This window comes from Natrix helvetica (assembly GCF_964273705.1).
Source record: "Natrix helvetica genome assembly, chromosome: 4".
Taxonomy (NCBI): domain Eukaryota; kingdom Metazoa; phylum Chordata; class Lepidosauria; order Squamata; family Natricidae; genus Natrix; species Natrix helvetica.
This window is the reverse complement of record NC_138550.1, coordinates 135808570-135826206: the sequence shown is the minus strand read 5'-3', so window position 1 is coordinate 135826206 and position 17637 is coordinate 135808570. Positions and strand designations below refer to the sequence as shown.

General features: G+C 35.2%; 1 protein-coding gene across 3 annotated transcripts in view; it reads right to left on the bottom strand.

The window, feature by feature from the left end:
- Positions 1 to 4533: 4533 nt before the first annotated feature.
- The window catches only part of HNF4G (hepatocyte nuclear factor 4 gamma), a 72021-nt gene continuing 58917 nt past the window's right edge, over positions 4534 to 17637 (bottom strand). For 2 of the 3 annotated variants that reach the window (XM_081952674.1, XM_081952673.1), the window contains 7 exons: positions 17214 to 17320; positions 14273 to 14431; positions 10799 to 10886; positions 9639 to 9791; positions 7913 to 8149; positions 7355 to 7474; positions 4534 to 5751 (listed from right to left, as the gene is read on the bottom strand). In XM_081952674.1, the coding sequence (XP_081808800.1) occupies positions 5633 to 5751; positions 7355 to 7474; positions 7913 to 8149; positions 9639 to 9791; positions 10799 to 10886; positions 14273 to 14431; positions 17214 to 17320 (983 nt within the window). In that variant the 3' untranslated portion in view covers positions 4534 to 5632. The remainder of the gene's footprint in view (positions 5752 to 7354; positions 7475 to 7912; positions 8150 to 9638; positions 9792 to 10798; positions 10887 to 14272; positions 14432 to 17213; positions 17321 to 17637) is intronic. The other variant, XM_081952675.1, reaches the window with a different exon arrangement.

Genomic DNA, 17637 nt, shown 5'->3' with positions numbered 1-17637 from the left:
AACTCTGATAGAAATCTATATGCATTCCATCTATTTAGCCTAGTCTAACTTTTCAATCTATCTTACTTTTTATACAGGAGTAATTTTCAGCTGCTATATTTATGTATGTACTTACTTGACATCAGTGTTATTTTTAAGTTCCCAGAGATTTTGAATCTGTTTCTTTCTTTCTGGAATATACAAATTTATTCTTCAAACTTAAAAATTACTATGAAAAATGCTGAATTTAAGAATCCTATTGGTGATCCAGTGTGATCTCTTCCTTCCTTCCTTCCTTCCTTCCTTCCTTCCTTCCTTCCTTCCTTCCTTCCTTCCTTCCTTCCTTCACTCACTCACTCACTCATTCATTCATTCCACAATTATCTAGAGTTGTGTAGTAACCATTTTAATATTCCTTCTTATCTTGTTTCTATTCAGGTGCAAGTGTAATATAGATTACGTTATCCATAGATAATGTGACTAATTAAACTAAAAGATCCCTTCTCATTTTCATATATACCTTTCTTAATAAAAAAATATTGTTAGTATCAGTGTCTGAAATAAATATTATAGGAAAGGAACTTTATCTAATTTATAAGTTGAATCAGTTTTCTCTCAATGTTATGTGCTTCAACCATGTTGTACTAGAATTCCCAGTGTTATGTGCTTCAACCATGTTGTATTAGAATTCCCAGTGTTAACCAGCATATTAGATTGAAGATGGAGTTGAATCCTGTGTACCTGGAAGGCAACAGGAAACATTGACTTAGAATAATGTATAATATTTAAAATATTCAAAATGAAAAAAAGAGCATACAGTAATTGTTAGGATGTTCTTTCACTTTCCTTACTGCAATTCTCTAAAGCCCTCCAGGAAATCCTCTGATTTATATTTTCTGCAGTCTTCCAACTAAAAATGGCTCAGAAAACTAATAGAAAAATCAAAATATATCAAAGATCCAATGCACAAAATAACCCAGTAGCAGCAGTTACGCTGTAGTATAAAAGATCATCATGTGACATAATTACTTTTCTGTTAAATATAATAGTGCACTTGCTCAATAAAGTTCTTCCCAGGTATTTAGAATCAAAATTAGATTCTACTCCTTCCATACAATTAGAAACCTTTTACTAATGCAAAATGGGCAGCAAATAAATAAATAAATAAACCCTAGGAAATTGGGGAAAGTGTTTGCCAGGTCATGTCCTGTTCACTCATGGTACCATTACAGAACAAGCCACCTTAATTGATACTTCTCAGTTGACATCAATTTTCTATTGGAGAATGAAAGCCATCACTCAGAGCACTAATGTCACTCTTGCTTCTCCAGTGTTCTAATTCCTAACAGGAAAAGTAGTATGTAGCTTCTAATTGAAGTGATCATATTTTCTTCTATGTGATGTGTTGCATCACCAAGTGTATCTATGTTTCTGCCTGTATTACATTGCTGAGTGCTTGGGAAAAGAAGATACATAGGGTGATGTAACTCAGATGAACTAATTTACAAATTAGGTGACTAATTAAACTATAAAGGTTTAGATGTACAATGGAGGGTTTGCTTGGAAAAGAGAAGTCACCAACATCCCAGGATCAATGGTTTCTCTAAAGGGAGGGATTTTTTTCCCCCTTGGAATCTTTTTTCTACAATCCAGATAAATGCAATCAATTTTCAAACTTCTTTTCACAAGCATCTCTCCTACATAAAATATGGTCCTGTTCAGTGGTGGGATTCAAAATTTTTTACTACCGGTTCTGTGGGTGTAGCTGGTGGGCGTAGCATGGTTTGGTGGGCATGGCAGGGGAAAGATACTGTAAAATATCTATTCCCTCCCCACTCCCGGGGAAAGTTACTGCAAAATTCCCATTTCCTTCTGATCAGCTGGGACTTGGGAGGCAGAGAATAGATGGGGGCGGGGTTAGTCAGAGGTGGTATTTACCGGTTCTCCGATCTACTCAAAATTTCCGCTACGAGTTCTCCAGAACTGGTTAGAACCTGCTGAATGCCACCTCTGATCTTGTTCTGTTCAGTTTTATAATTATCATGCTTATGAACAAAATCCTAAATTCCTTTACTTAAATCTCCTCCTCATATTCACATTGTGTTGAAAAGAATAAAAAGTTCCTCTACTGTCTACCTGTGCTGCATTGAATGAATAGAGTTTGTAGTTAGCACTAAATATTCCATGAAATCTCCTTCCTAATTTCAGCTCGCTTAGATTACCCTGTCAATCACAAATTCTTTTTCTGATCCGAAAATAACTCTTCTCAAAGACCACTTCTTAGAAATTTCAGAGATGGGGGTATAGTGAACAGAGTAGAGCATAGGAAAGAATCTAGTCTAATTAAAGCTCATCTGATTTCTTTAGAACCACTACATGGGTTTTCATCTGATTTCAATAAGTTTTAACTTTTTTTGCTTACAGCTATGACAGCCAACTGGAAAAAAAAATCACTGTTTACATTATGCAAAGGAGAAAAAGTTACTTCAAGGCCCATTTCACATTCATATGTTTTCAATATATGTTTATTGAGCATTGATGAAAAACAGTCAGTCTAAAAACATTTGCGGTAACCATTTCATGGCTACTCAAGCCTATATTCATACATTACATCATAGTTCAAACAACTTAACACAATACTATTGGAAACAAAGCTAGTCATTGTGATTTTATACAATTAGGCATACAAAAATAATTTCTGCATTTACAAAATAAATCATTTCTCAATAAATTACAATTCACTCTTTTTAAAAGGTTTGTGTAAAATAGGTAATAATACAAAAGAGTTCTAAAAGGACAAGTTTTTCATTTCTGAATTGGGGAAAATGTTTTGGCATTCTAAAAAAAAATCATTGAATTTCAAATGGGCCAATATCTTTATAGTGGTCATTGACCAGGATCTCACATCATGTAAAAGTGTAAGTGAGTGTGAGTGTGTCTGTGTGTGTGTGTGTGTGTGTGTGTGTGTGTCTGTGTGTGTAAAACAATCAAAGCCACTGTCCTGGATAAAACCCCAAACATGCATGAGTACATCAGGAAGAATGCACCCAAAGATGAGCTGCTAAAAGAATTCCTGAGGCAGCAGCAGACATGGAAAAAAGTTCAAGCAGAAGAAGCCCCATGGCAAATCAAGATCCTGCATGGGATGGACCATTGGCAAGTATCTGAGATGGCAGTCACTGGAAAATCCTACCAGTGGCTGGAAGGGGCTGGACTAAAATGCAACACTGAGGCAGTGATCTTAGAAGCATGAGAGCAATCACTAAGCACCAGACCCCTACAAGCCATGTCTACCACACTAGATAGGATCCAAGGTGCAGACTGTACAGAAAAACCCCAGAAACAGTTCAACACATAGTAGAAGGGTACAAGTGGCAGGCAGTGAAAGCATATACTGAGCAGCACAACCAAGCAGGTGGCATTGTATACTGGAGCTTCTGTTTAGTGTATGGAAGAAGCCTCCGGCGGCCCCTGAAGCCTTCGGAATACTTAAAACGACCCTCCGAGCAAACCGGAAGTCACTTCCGGTTTGCTCAGAGGGTTGTTTTAAGTGTTCCGAAGGCTTCAGGGAAGCCTCCGGACGGTCCCTGAAGCCTCCGGACGGTCCCTGAAGCCTCCGGAGGGCCTCCGGGAGGTGGGAGAGGCTCTTTCGCCCTCCCCAGGCTCCTATAAAGCCTCTGGAGCCTGGGGAGGGTGAAAAATGGCTTTTAAAAAGGTGAACTCAGCTGGCCAGCACGCGCATCACGTTGGCCAGCTGACAGGGCAGCGCCTCACATGCTGTGATAAATGGCTCCGCGTGCCACCTGTGGCACGTGTGCCATAGGTTCGCCATCACTGGACTAGACTTTCCTAAGTCTAGATGGGAGATTCCACAGAAGATTGTGGACAGTAAGAAAGCTAAGACCGTGTGATACTTACAGATCTAGACAAATGGGTAGCTACATGCCAGTCAACTAGACTTTGTGGTAATAAACAAGGACCGGAAGACAGCAGTGGTGATGGATAAACAGTGCCAAGTGACACTAGCATCAAGAAAGACTACAAGAAGATGGAAAAGTGACAGGACTCAAAGGAGTGAAAGGATGTGAAAACTAAATTCCAAAGTGGTCCTGATGGTGATAGGAGCACTCAGGGCTATGCTTTTTAAGATGGACAATGGTTCCAACAGATCCAAGGAACAACAGAGCAGAAGAGTACAGTGTTAGAAACAGCTAAGATATTGTGCAGAACCTTCATACTCCCAAGCCTCTAGTAGAGGACCTAAAATTGAGGAAGATGTATATTACCCATTGGGATCAGAAAGCCTTTAAAATAATCAATACCTGATAAGTGTTGGCTGGGCTTGGAAGTCAAATTTGATAAGTCCATGTGAGTTTGTGGAATAAGACTATCAGGAAAATTCAATATTTAAGCTTCCCAGAAAAACACAAAGCAAACAGTTACAAAGGTTTGTTTCCCAACAGCTTACAAGCCTCTGCACATCTACTTAGAATAGTATAGATTATAATTATAGAAGGGACCTTGGAGGTCTTCTAGTCCAACCCCCTGCTCAGGCAGGACCCTACACCACTTCAGACAAATGGTTATTCAATCTCTTCTTCAAAGCTTCCAGTGTTGGAGCATTTACAATTTCTGGAAGCAAGTTGTTCCACTGATTAATTGTTCTATCAGGAAATTTCTCCTTACTTCTAAGTTGCTTCTCTCCTTAATTAGCTTCCACCCATCCCTAATTAGGAATGAATGCTCCATGGATCTGTTGGTTAACAAGTATCAGCAGTCACAGCCTTTTCTGTAGTAGCACCTCACCCCTGAATTATTATGTTCATGGTGTCCATCAATGACACATACAGTCATCATGCCAATCCTTGTAGGAAACATTTTGGCAGTCAATCTCTTTTCTGTATTCAAGAAAATGCAATAACTGTTTAGATCAAGGGTGTCAAACTCAATTTCATCAAACGCCGCATCAGGGTTGTGTTTGACCTCAAACGGGTAGGAGCAGGTGGATCGACATCACTTGTGTTGGGTATGCCTGTCATGGCCCGAATGCTCCGCCAGCTAAAATGGACTCCCAAGCTCCACGTCCTCCTACAACCCTCTGCCAGCGAAAATGGAGCTTGGCAGTGCAGCCCTCCTGAGCTCCGTTTTCCCTGGAAGAGGTACCATGGGCCAGTCCTTCACATTTTCCAGGGTGGCCCCAGGGGCCATGTCTAAGAACCCCCCACCAGGCTGGATCCGGCCCCTGGACCTTGAGTTCGACACCCCTGGTTTAGATTAATTGTTAAAACCTCTTGCTTTGCTTTTTCATTATCTCTATATTCTCTATATTTCATTATCTCTATATATCTAGTAATTTTATTGAAATCAGATTTGCATTCTGTACACATTTTTAATAGTTAACACATGATATGAAGGGACAACATATTAATGCTCTTCAATGATTACTCAAATGCATTGCAAAGAAGGCACAGCTTTCAAATATTAACATCCACAAATATTTCAATTCAGGCATTGAGCAAAAATTATAAAACAAACAAACAAACAAAAGCAAAACTCTTTTTATTCTATCTGGATCAAAGTTCTCTACCCTGAGTTTGTCAATGTCAAGATTGTTAATGCAGTGCTTACAATATAAAAGAACCATTGATCAATATCACAATGTTTTTTGTTTTGGAAGCAATTGCTGTGAAATGACTGTAACTTGGTTTGGAGATATCTTGTATTCCTGGCCAGAACCTTGTGGAGGTGAAGGTAGTGGAGTTTCAGGAGTTGCTGGAAAAGAATTTGAAAAGAAATTATCAATAATCAAATCAAAGCTGTGCTAGTAGTGTGGAGTGGGCGTGGGGGCAATAACCAGCATTGGCTGAACTGAATTATAAATAACCACAACTTTTATTTATTACTGTTCACACAGTTTCATACAGCACTGAAGTAGGATCCAATAATTAAGTAATCTGACTGTTGGCTAATTCCACTAGATCAGCTGCAATGATACTGAAAAAAATCAAAGGTCCATCTAGTGCAAACCACTAAACCTAAACTTAAGTTACCCTGCAATCTGGATGGTTTGCAAATGACAATTACAACAAGACCCTCGAACTTAAAGCAGAAATGAAAAGCAGGCAATTCTGGGACCAATGGCAAATTCCTATAAAATAAATTTGTTCTGATTTCTTCTGTGTGTAAGAAAGTGTGGATTCTAAAAATAGAAGAGCAATGTGGAAGGACAGAAAGAGAAAGGTTTTATCTGTCTATTTCTAACTCAGGACCTCTCATGCTTCATCTTCTAGAATCCTTAACAGATTAGACATGAAAAAATGTAGACTCAGCCTAAAAATAATGTTTATCCCTAATGTTAACTAACACTCAAGTATATCTTAACTATGTTATGAGATAATCATTAATGCCCAGCATCTATTGCAACACTATGTTGATATTTGATGATGATGATGATGATGATGATGATGATGATGGTCTTGATGAGATGACCCAAATAATACCACTATCTGACTCTTTGTTGATTCTATTGACTCTAATGATTTGGGAACCTAAAGTAACAGAAGTATCACAGTAAAATGTACACTGTTCCAAATAGGATTGACTTTTTTCAAAATTAGTAATGCCAAATACAGTAATCTTAAAATTTATAAATATATTGTGAATTCCATTGTTTCCTATCAAGAGTTCCAGTTACATTTGGCAGCTGATGGTTGTTTTTCATCTATCAACTATCAGCAAGTATTGTGAATCGTATTTATATCAGACAGCCTTACGGTCTGATATATTATGTCCAAATCAATTTGATAATCAAAATGCAAAAAAAAAAAATTGAATTTCAAATGCCACAGAATACTAGAATGAAAATGACCACCTGATGAATCCCGAAACAGTATGTGAAAACATTATTTTTTTATAAAACTGGAAGGAAAAACCCAAATCTCATTAAACTTGGACAATAAAGCAATAGAAATACAATCATTTAAATCACAATTTGGCAGACCAAAAGGCTACCATATTGTTATTGTTGAAAGCAATTACTAAGCAAGTAAAATTATCTGTTCATAGCAAAATAATGAATTTGGAAGGTGTCTGGGCATGATAACAATTTCAGTGACATTTTGGCAGAAACAGAGATCTGTTTCTGTATAATTTCTGGACTAGCATTGAAGAAAAAAGATTTCTTCCTTCTACATGGCATCAGTATCTGTGGAATTATGGAATGAAAATTCCTTGAGATTACTGTTAAAAGAAAGAGTATTTAATTAATCAATGAAGCATAATTATTTAATTAAACAAGTAAGTAAGTAAGTAATTAGCAATTAATTAATTAACTAACTACATTTATGACCAAATGATTCATTGTTAATCAACTTACCTATCTGTTCTGTATGAGCAGAAGCTGTTACTGAACTTAGAAGCAGAGTTTGCCCAGTAACTGGATCCTGGCCTAGATGAGGATGAATTGACTGGACATTAGTAGCATCATTAAATGTACCTGCAATATTGTCATCAAATGAATATCAATTCAAGTGAATGGGTTGCGACTATCAGAAGTATGCTTCTCTAATAAAAAAGGAATTTAGCACCCAGTTTACAGGGACAAAGATAAAGATGAAAATCAGTATATGTTAATTACAATCTAACAATTAGCTAAACATGAAAGCACAGATGATCAGTGTTGTTCATGAAAAAGAAGTTCATAAACTTAGAAGCTCGGAGGAATTTTAAGTTTATGTACAGTAATAATAATGAACATTGTTTAAACACAACAAAAATTAGAACCCATCATATTATATATACTGTATAAACCATGTTGTACTGATTCAAATCTTTGCCCAACCTGGATAATATTATTTACTATAGGATCAGCAATTCTTTTATGATTTTTCTCCAGTCATAATAAAGATGAGCATAATTTAATCAACTTACTCACCTCCAAGCAACATTTCCTGAAGTAAACTGTCAATTTTAATCATACCAAATAGTTTTACAAATTGAATTTGTTCAATCATTTGCCAAGTGATACTCTGGACTGTAGGCAGAAGCAATAGGAGTTCTCCAAAGCGACCTCTGGAGTCGTATTGGTGATCATTGATATAATCCTCCAAACTCATTTGAACTTGAAATCTCATGTTCCTGATCTTCATTGCGTTACTCAGTCCCTTTGCATCTTCAAATGCAGAGAAATGTTACATAAATATACAATACGTAACTGGAGAATTTAACTCAATCTCAAGAATTACTCTCCTGACTCTCCTGTGATGAATCTACTGGCTCTAAGAAGATGAGAGTGAAGAAGTGTTACAAATGGATCACAGAGATCCTTTTACCATGCTATGCTTAATTGGATGGGAGTTAGCGCATCATGTGAACTTGCTACGTTAACTAACCTTCACAATTAACCAGATGACGATACTTTTAGCCTTGAACAACAGCATGTAGTTTGAACTAAATTAAATCCTTCCAGTGATCCATGTCATATAAGCTGTTTATTAATATATGCAATGGTTCTGAATAAGAAAAAACAAAGCCTCAAAGAGACCTAGAAAAAAAAGTGGGGGCTGGCTACCTTATTGTACCAGCCCTGACAGTTTGATCACATTTTCTTTTTTCCTTAATTTGTTTCTTTTTTTTTTTTAAAAGACACAACTGGCAGTCTCCCCACCTCCTTTTATGGTAAGTAGGGAGGACTGAAAAAATAGCCACTGCATTAAAGACCCAGTTATCCCAGTCTCTGTGCTGGCAACATACAGAATCCGTTGATTAAAAAAGTTAGATTGCATAAACTCAGCAATGTTTATGTTTGGAAAGTAATCCTTCCGTCTTAATAGGATAACATGTGATTGTAAAGAGCAAAGAAAAACAACCTTGCACATGCTTAGAAGCGCTTTCCTAATTTAAGATTTTTAGTATTATTTCTGTCACAGAAAATATTAAGCCATGTTATTGTGGAAAAAGCTCTGACACTTTCTGGAATGAAGCTGCAGATGATAGAAGGAAACAAATAAACAAACATTGAATATATATGTTGCCTTGAGTTTTTTATAAAAAGTAATATAGGTGAAATACAAATACATACATACATACATACATACATACATACATACATACACATACATATATACCTTCGTCTACACCTGCTGAGGATAAAAGCAGGATGTACACTGAATATAAAGAATTTATCTTGAACAAACCAGGGCTAGGGGCAATAAATATGTTACTCAGAGAAAATCTGGCAAAAGATAAGCTCTCAAGGCCAGCCAAGGGAGGGAACCCTGAGGTCTCACACGTAGGCATTTAAGGGCAAAATGTATCGCTTGCTTTCCATCAGTTTCCAAAGTTGCCTTCGCTTTCTGTTAGTCTTTTCTTTAGGAGTTGGTGACACAACCTAAAGGAGGCTTGTCATAAAACCTTTTCATTTCTCAACTGGCACGAGGATTAAAGTTTTACTGAAAACCTAAAATATCCATTATAAATCTGATGTTGTCCAGATAATTCTCAGCCAGCGTGCTGACGTTTCAAAATAAGTTAAAATAAAATCCTGTGAATCCCAATCATATCAAGACCTAGATGACAAACTAGATGACCTATAATATCTCTGCTTATACTTAGAAAGCAACAATTTTTGTTACATTTGGAAATGAAATTCTGAAATATACCTGGATCAAAAAATACGATCGCCTTTAGGCATGCATATTCATTATCATCAATCTGAATTTCCTGAAATGGTTTAATGAGTTCATCCAAAATCCGGTTTGCTACTCTGCTAATCTCTGCTTCAGAACTGTTGCGATGGATGACAAAATCATTACCTGAAGAAATAAAAGCAGGTCAAAATTATTAATGATATCTGTAGCTTAAAACTACAGTGCCAATTACGATTTCCACCCCCACCCCCCAGTAATTTGAATGAATAAATACACCACGTTATATGTCACCAATAATCTGCTTAATTATATAACCATACAAACATAATATCATTTCATTTCATAATTATGTACTCATCTAAATATGTGTATTTTGAAGTCTAATCTAGATAAGTAGATCTATATATAAAACAGCTGAAAGGCAAATACAGTGCAAATTCATGTCTTGCCACAGAATCCCCAAAAGCATTTCTTTGACTGCTCTGAAGAACAAAATCCTACATGCTCCATTTGCCTGTGGTCAATTGCTGAAGGTTGTGATTATATGTTCAAAGCTGAGAATAAGACGTTACCTACTGATGGTAGAAACCCTTTCAACTTTCAGTTACGTATTGGGGGCAAAAGAAGAGAGCTCCTGTATGAACCAGCAGGGTCTAGTAGGGCCATATGAATATTTTTATCCCCAAGGAATATGTCCAACAGCAGTGAAAAGGAATAAGGCAAAGGCTATGCAAACCATATGTAATGGATTGGGAAATGAGCCAAAATGTTTTCTTCTGCCAATCATGAGGAGAAATACGGTAAATCCCTCATTTCAAGGGTCATGCTTGTGGAAAAGGCAAACAGGTCCAGAAGCAGTACTATTTTGGATGTTTTTCTCGAAGTAAAATGTCCCTTGGAGTAATTATAATGACAATAACAACAACATCAACTACTTCATCTGCAAAATAAATTTTATAATGTAGGGTAGCAATAGTAAACTCTGATTCACTTTTTAAAGCAAGGAGAATGCTTACTTTAGTCCTGCCTCAGGATTTAGTAAACATTTTTTTGTTTTGTACTGATAATTCTGGATACAAATTAAGACACTCCAAGCTGAAATCCTATGCATACTTTTCAGCAAACATAATTAGGGTTTTAACGATAAAAAGCCAAAATAAATATAATCTAACCTAAAAGAATGATGTCTCTGTAAGGCATAGACCTTTTCGCTGCTCCAAGTAAAAGATGTTCTCCAGCATGTGCTCTTAACAGAGCAACCTTGGATATAAAAAAACAGCAGATAAACATTAGTACATGTACATGTACAAATGTAATAAAATATTAAAATAGAACATTAAAGGAAATCAGAACTGGATTAGGATTAGGCAGTTCTTATTATGTTTAAAGTATTCTTCTTTCCCAGAAAAAAAATGTTGAAGAAGTGAGGTTCACTTCAAAAATCTACCATATTTTTTGGAGTATAAAATGCACTTTTTCCCACCCTAAAAGAGGGCGAAAATGTGGGTGCATCTTATACACCAAATATAGTCCTGCCCACCCACCGGCCCCCATCCTTTGGCTTCTGCCTCCCAGCAATTTGTCTCCTTGCAGCAAGCAGCTTGTTTCAGTTTCAGTTTCAGCTTCAGCACAGCCTGATTAGCACAAGCAGCTACTTGTCGGTTGGATCAGCCTCCCTACCTGCAGTTTCAGGCTGCAGGAATTGCCATTGCTTATTTCTGCCTCCACGCCCCCCGTTTTCGGTCTCCATGTGCTCCATTTTTCACATTCTGATCCCCACCACCTGTAATGGGCAGAAAATGGGGTGCGCAGAGGCCGAAAATGGGGCATGTGGAGGCTGAAAACGGAGTGCGCGGAGGCGGCAATAGGCTATGGCAATCGCTGCAGTCTGAAACAGCTGATGGTCTAGAGGCTGATCCAACTGACAATCAGCTGCTTGTGATAATCAAACTTTGCTGAAGCTGAAACTAAAACAGGCTGTTTGCTGCAAAGAGGCAAATTTCTGGGAGACAGAGGTAGGTTTTTTTTCTTGTTTTCCTTCCCAAAGCTAGGTGCATCTTATACTTTGAGCGTCTTATACGCCAGAAAATACGGCATTTGAAAATATATTTTTGCTTTTAAGAAATTCATTTTCTTGATAATTTATTTCCTGAACATTTTTGATATCTAAATATCTCATGAAAATCAGTCAATGGCACTGAATTCATATTATCTTAAGCAATATCTTAATTGTGGATAGTTGATCTAATAATAGCTAGAATCATATAACTTCTGGAAGCCCATAAAATCTTGGATGTGGCCTTCAGAGACTTCTCAAACTCATCACAAATAACCATTTTCTTCCTGTCTAATGAGGCAGGAAGTGGATCTGTACTGTGAGGCACCTAGAGTTGCTCTTGATAGAGAGATGGGTGGCATATAGGTTTAATAAATAAATATATAGTGTTTGAATAATTCCTGCCCTTTAAAAACAATAGAATATATCCATACCAGGGGTGGGTTCCTGCCAGTTCTAACCGCTTTTATAGAAGAGGTTCCACAAATCTACAGTGCCATTTAGAACTGGTTCCAGCTCCCTCCCCCTGCCCGTCCGACATCATCAAGATGAAGAGCGAGAGGAGGAATTCTGGGAGTTGAAGTCCACAAGTCTTAAAGCTGTCAAGTTTGAATACCCATGGGGTTTTTTTTCCTAAAGGGTTAGGGGGTGCCAGGATCTTGTAACTTGACAGCTTTAAGACTTGCCTGCTTCAAATGCCAGAGTTTCTGAGCCAACATTTTGGTTGCTAAGCAAGAGTGTGGTTAAGTGAGTTTCACCACATTTTACAAGTTGGCCATGCCCACCCAGTCACATGGCTGGCAAGCACTCCCATCCGGTCACATGGCCGGAAAGCCACTCCCTCAAAGCAGGCCACACCCACAGAAGAGGTTCTAAAAATTTTTGAAACCCACCGCTGATCCATACTGTACATTTGCCTATTGAGAAGTAAGCCATTATTATTATTATTATTATTATTATTATTATTATTATTATTATTATTATTATTATTATTATTATTATTATTATTAATTAAATTTCTAGACCGTCCCCTCTCCCCGGAGGGACTCGGGGCGGTGTACAGGAATAAATTTAAAAACATACAAACAATCATATACATAGCTAAAAATCAAATTAAACAACCCCTGTACGGATTTATAAAAATTAAAAACATTAAAAACAGACCCTAGAACCAATCCTAAAAATTTAGAAATAAAACTGAGGTGGGAAAGATGGAATTAGGCCAAGCCGGCTAGCTGGAATAGGTGGGTTTTAAGTTTCTGACGGAAGGAGCGGAGATCCATAGTCATTCTAATGTCGGGGGGGAGGTCATTCCAGAGGGTCGGGCCCATCACAGAGAAGGCCCTTCCCCTAGGCATCGCCCGCTGGCACAGCCTAGTGGACGGCACCCGGAGGAGTCCCTCTCTGTGTGAGCGAATCGGCTGAAGGGATGTATTCCACATAGTTTATTAATGACTACATGGACATAAGGTCTAAGGTCAAAATGACCTTGGACCAGAAGAGGAAATTATTTAAACTATTGAACATAGTCGCATTAATTTATCTTTTATAAACAGAAAATAATTATTTATTTATAATTAATTAATTACTTTTAAATTGAATTGAAATTTAGTATTTCTCTTTCTTTCTATCTCTTTTTTGCTCTATGTTATCTTCATTTATGGTGTACAAATGTTAATAGCTATGAACAACAGGTGACTAATTCACACCAACATGAATTCAACTATTTTTCCCTCTTGCTCTCCTGAGTCCTGATGTAGTTATTCCTCCTGAATACACTAGGTTCATGCCCCTAATCCTTCTTTGCAAAGAAAATAATCTGGGGGGTTTGCCATAGAGTGAAAACTAAATGCAGATTTAACACATGGCTTACAACTATGTATATTTTCTCCTACATACATTTTTTTTCTCTCTACATGGCAGAAGAAGGCAAAGGGGGGGTATCAAAAGGTGGGAAGGAACATGAAAAAAGATATTTCTAATTCTCAACATGCTTAAGAATTTTAATTTTCTTTTCAGAATAATTTGACTGTTGGTGATATAGCCGTATCATTTTTAATTTCATTTTTTCCAGCACTTTGAAGCTTTTCCAGTTTGAAAATAATAGGAATTCTATATGATGCCTTATTTTGGAGTTTCACTGAAGTGTGGGAAGTCAGTCAATTGACTTCAATTAACTAATGCAAGATAGAACTTTCATATGCAGTTTTTGACCAAATTACATTCTCAACTGAAAACAAGTTTAAAAGCCAATTTTCTTTCGTCAAATTCTTATCAAAAAGTAACAATGCAATGCAACAATGGATTTTCCAAAGTCATACTTTTTTTTCAGCAATCAAATTTCCCTTGACTTTCTAGTGAAGGCTTGGGTAAATATGTTGGCTCCATCTTATGTTACAGAGAATTTTGGAACCTTATCCTGGTTGACATTACCCTGAGGCTGAATCCTACCACACTTCTTTTTGAGATTCCATAACCAGTTCTGCATGAATATAAGCTTAAAGATCCTTAGTTTGATTTTAAAACATAGAATGATATTCTCCCCAAACTGAGAGAAAGCATTTAAAAAGGTGCTGTGATTATTTCATACCTGGTCATCCAGCCGTAGTTCACAGAAAGCTGGAATATATTTTGCCCATTCTACAAGAACCAAGAGCTGTTGCTTCATAGATTCACAGATATCACTAATACCCGCAATTTTCTTAACACTGATGTCAGTAGTGGCAACATTTAAACTTGAAAGAGGAATCTGTGTGATACAAAAACTCAAATTGGTTAAAGATTCAAAATGCTATACTAGTCTTGATAAGCTACCATTTATCAAAGTAGATATAAATTAAGTTCAATAAATTAAAATCTGTATTATTCAGGATTCAGAAATTCTATTTTATTTACTTTCTATTTCTGAGTATGTTAGAAATTCTATTCAAAAGTTATATATTGATTATTTAATATGCTTCAATTCTCCATAGATTATCACTTAAATTACTTGTTCATTATTAAGCACAATCTTAAAAATGATACATCAGAATAATATCAAACATCCATTAAAATAGTTGTAAGGGGAAAGAATGTAAAGAATGTAAAAAAATAAAAAAGAAGATAACAGTTGAAGATAGAGATAAAAGTTGAGTAAAGTTATATCTATTTTTTGATGAATTTATAAAATCCTCCAATCAACCAATTCTAAAGCACAAAAAAAGAGAAATATAATAAAATAAAATAAAATAAATAAAATAAAATAATAAAATAAAATAAAATAAAATAAAATAATAAAATAAAATAAAATAAAATAAATAAAATAAATAAAATAAATAAAATAAATAAAATAAATAAAATAAATAAAATAAATAAAATAAATAAAATAAATAAAATAAAATAAAATAAAATAAAATAAAATAAAAAAATAATAAAATAAAATAATAAAATAATAAAATAAAATAAAAAAATAAAATAAAATAAATAAAATAAATAAAATAAATAAAATAAATAAATAAAATAAATAAAATAAATAAAATAAATAAAATAAATAAAATAAATAAAATAAATAAAATAAATAAAATAAATAAAATAAATAAAATAAAATAAATAAAATAAATAAAATAAATAAAATAAATAAAATAAATAAAATAAATAAATAAAATAATAAATAAAATAAAATAAAATAATAAAAATAAATAAAATAAATAAATAAAATAAATAAAATAAATAAAATAAAATAAAATAATAAATAAAATAAAATAAAATAATAAAATAAAATAAATAAAATAAAATAAATAAAATAAAATAAAATAAATAAAATAAAATAAAATAAAATAAAATAAATAAAATAAAATAAAATAAAATAAAATAAAATAAATAAAATAAAATAAAATAAAATAAAATAAAATAAAATAAAAAAATAATAAAATAAAATAATAAAATAAAATAATAAAATAAAATAAAATAATAAAATAAAATAATAAAAAAATAAAAAAATAATAAAAACAATTTTAAAATAGTAAACAATTACCATTAATCATTTTTTAAAAAATACAGATAGTCCTTGACTTACAACTACTTGTTTAATGATGGTTCGAAATTACGATCACGTCACAAAAAGTTCTTAATGGGATCAAAGATCAGGCCTACAAATTAACTCTGTTTCAATAGAGAGTCATACTTTTGGGCCGTAATGGTGAATCTATGGCATGCGTGCCAGATGCAGAACCCTCTCTGCTGGCACATGCACCATCACCCCAGCTAAACTCTCCGTGGCATTTCTTTCGTAAGCTTCTATTTCTCTGCAAACGACAAAACAGAAGCTCATGAAAGAAAAAGATCTTACCTCTTGCGCACTGCCACCAACTAGCATGTCTCAGGTCTCTGCTGTGCATGCACGCATGTCCGCGCAGGCGCGTGTTTGTGCATGTCCATGCATGCACGTTTGCATATGTCTGTGCATATGCATTTCCACACATGTACGCATTCACATGCACACGCATGCAACTTTCAGTTTGGGCATGCGCACTCGGAGTTTGGACACTTGGTGTCTAAAAGATTCGCCATCACTGCCTTAGGGTATTTTTTGAAGACAGTGAGTCTCCAAGAGCATCTGCAGCTATAGAGATGATACTGTGACAAAATGTGCTCCAAATTCCAAAGGGGAAGAGCAGAAATAAGAAACAGCAAAATTTAGATTGGTTGGTTGGGAGGAAGGAAGAAGGTTAAATCAGCTCTTTCCTAGAGATTCTCAGAATATATCTTTAATGATACGAGTAGTTTACTTTAGTTGGGTTCAGATTTCTGACTGTAGGTATGGAACAATAAAGGAAAGTGATTCGAAGTAAATTTGTGTGTCTTTCTTGGTGAGGGAGGTTTGACAGATGCCCATCTTGCTCATATGCAATACAATAGAAACAACTGTACAGAAACAGCTAAAAGATTGCAGAAGAAAGAAAAAAAACCTGAGTTAGGAATCAAAGCTAAAGCAATTTCAAGGAAAACAAAATGTTTTAGAAAGAAGACGTGATAAATGTCTGTTGGTTCAGGCACAAAGAAATAAAGTAAGAAAAAGGAAATATAAGTAGAAGTATTTTATCTACTGAAATATATGAAGATGTTTATGTATTATATAGTAAGGATTTGTATATTATATCACATCATCCCATTTTTATGGTGATATAATTTTCACCAATACAGCAAAAGTATTTAGAGTAGATGTTGCAGTCCTTAACCTTCCTCTGACTTCTTCAGGCATATTCCAAGTGGTTGGAGAAACATTTCATAAGGACTCCTTACAGATTATACCTGATGGTGATAATGGTATCCTTCTCACCTGAATCATTCAGTTAACTATTTTGAATGTGAAAAGTGCATTGAATGATATTACAAAATAAGCCGAATAAAATTAGAATTCTCTTCGGAGAGCCTTCTTGCCTTCTACCATTATTACAAATGCAAAAAGAATAGATATGGTTATAAATAATGGACGCCGAGAGTATTCAAGAGATTGAGGTGACTCTTTAGGCACGGATGGTAGATTACTATACCTGACGAGAAAGCACTTCAGCCTGGGACAGTGTGTTAATAGAAGGAGGAGCACTGCCATCAGAGGTGCTTCGTCTGGTACTTATTCTGTCCCGTTCATTTTGAACAGCTGGAGGAGGAGGAGAAGTGGAAGAAAAAGAAAACATAAGGTATTCATATTGGGTTGCATGCAAAGAATTGCATTGAATTATGTTTCAAAGTGGTATTACAAAGTTATATACATTTAAGGATGGTCTTACCCATATTTCGCCATGGAGAAGAATGACACCTGTGCTTTAATCATTATTCCTGGCAATTGTAAACTATATATTGTTCCTAAATTACTAATTTCTACTTAGAGCAAACACTATCTGTGAGCAAACACAGGAAGCTGTGTTGTGTGGGTGGGTGGGTGTGTATGTGTGTGGGTGTGGCATGCGCATGCAC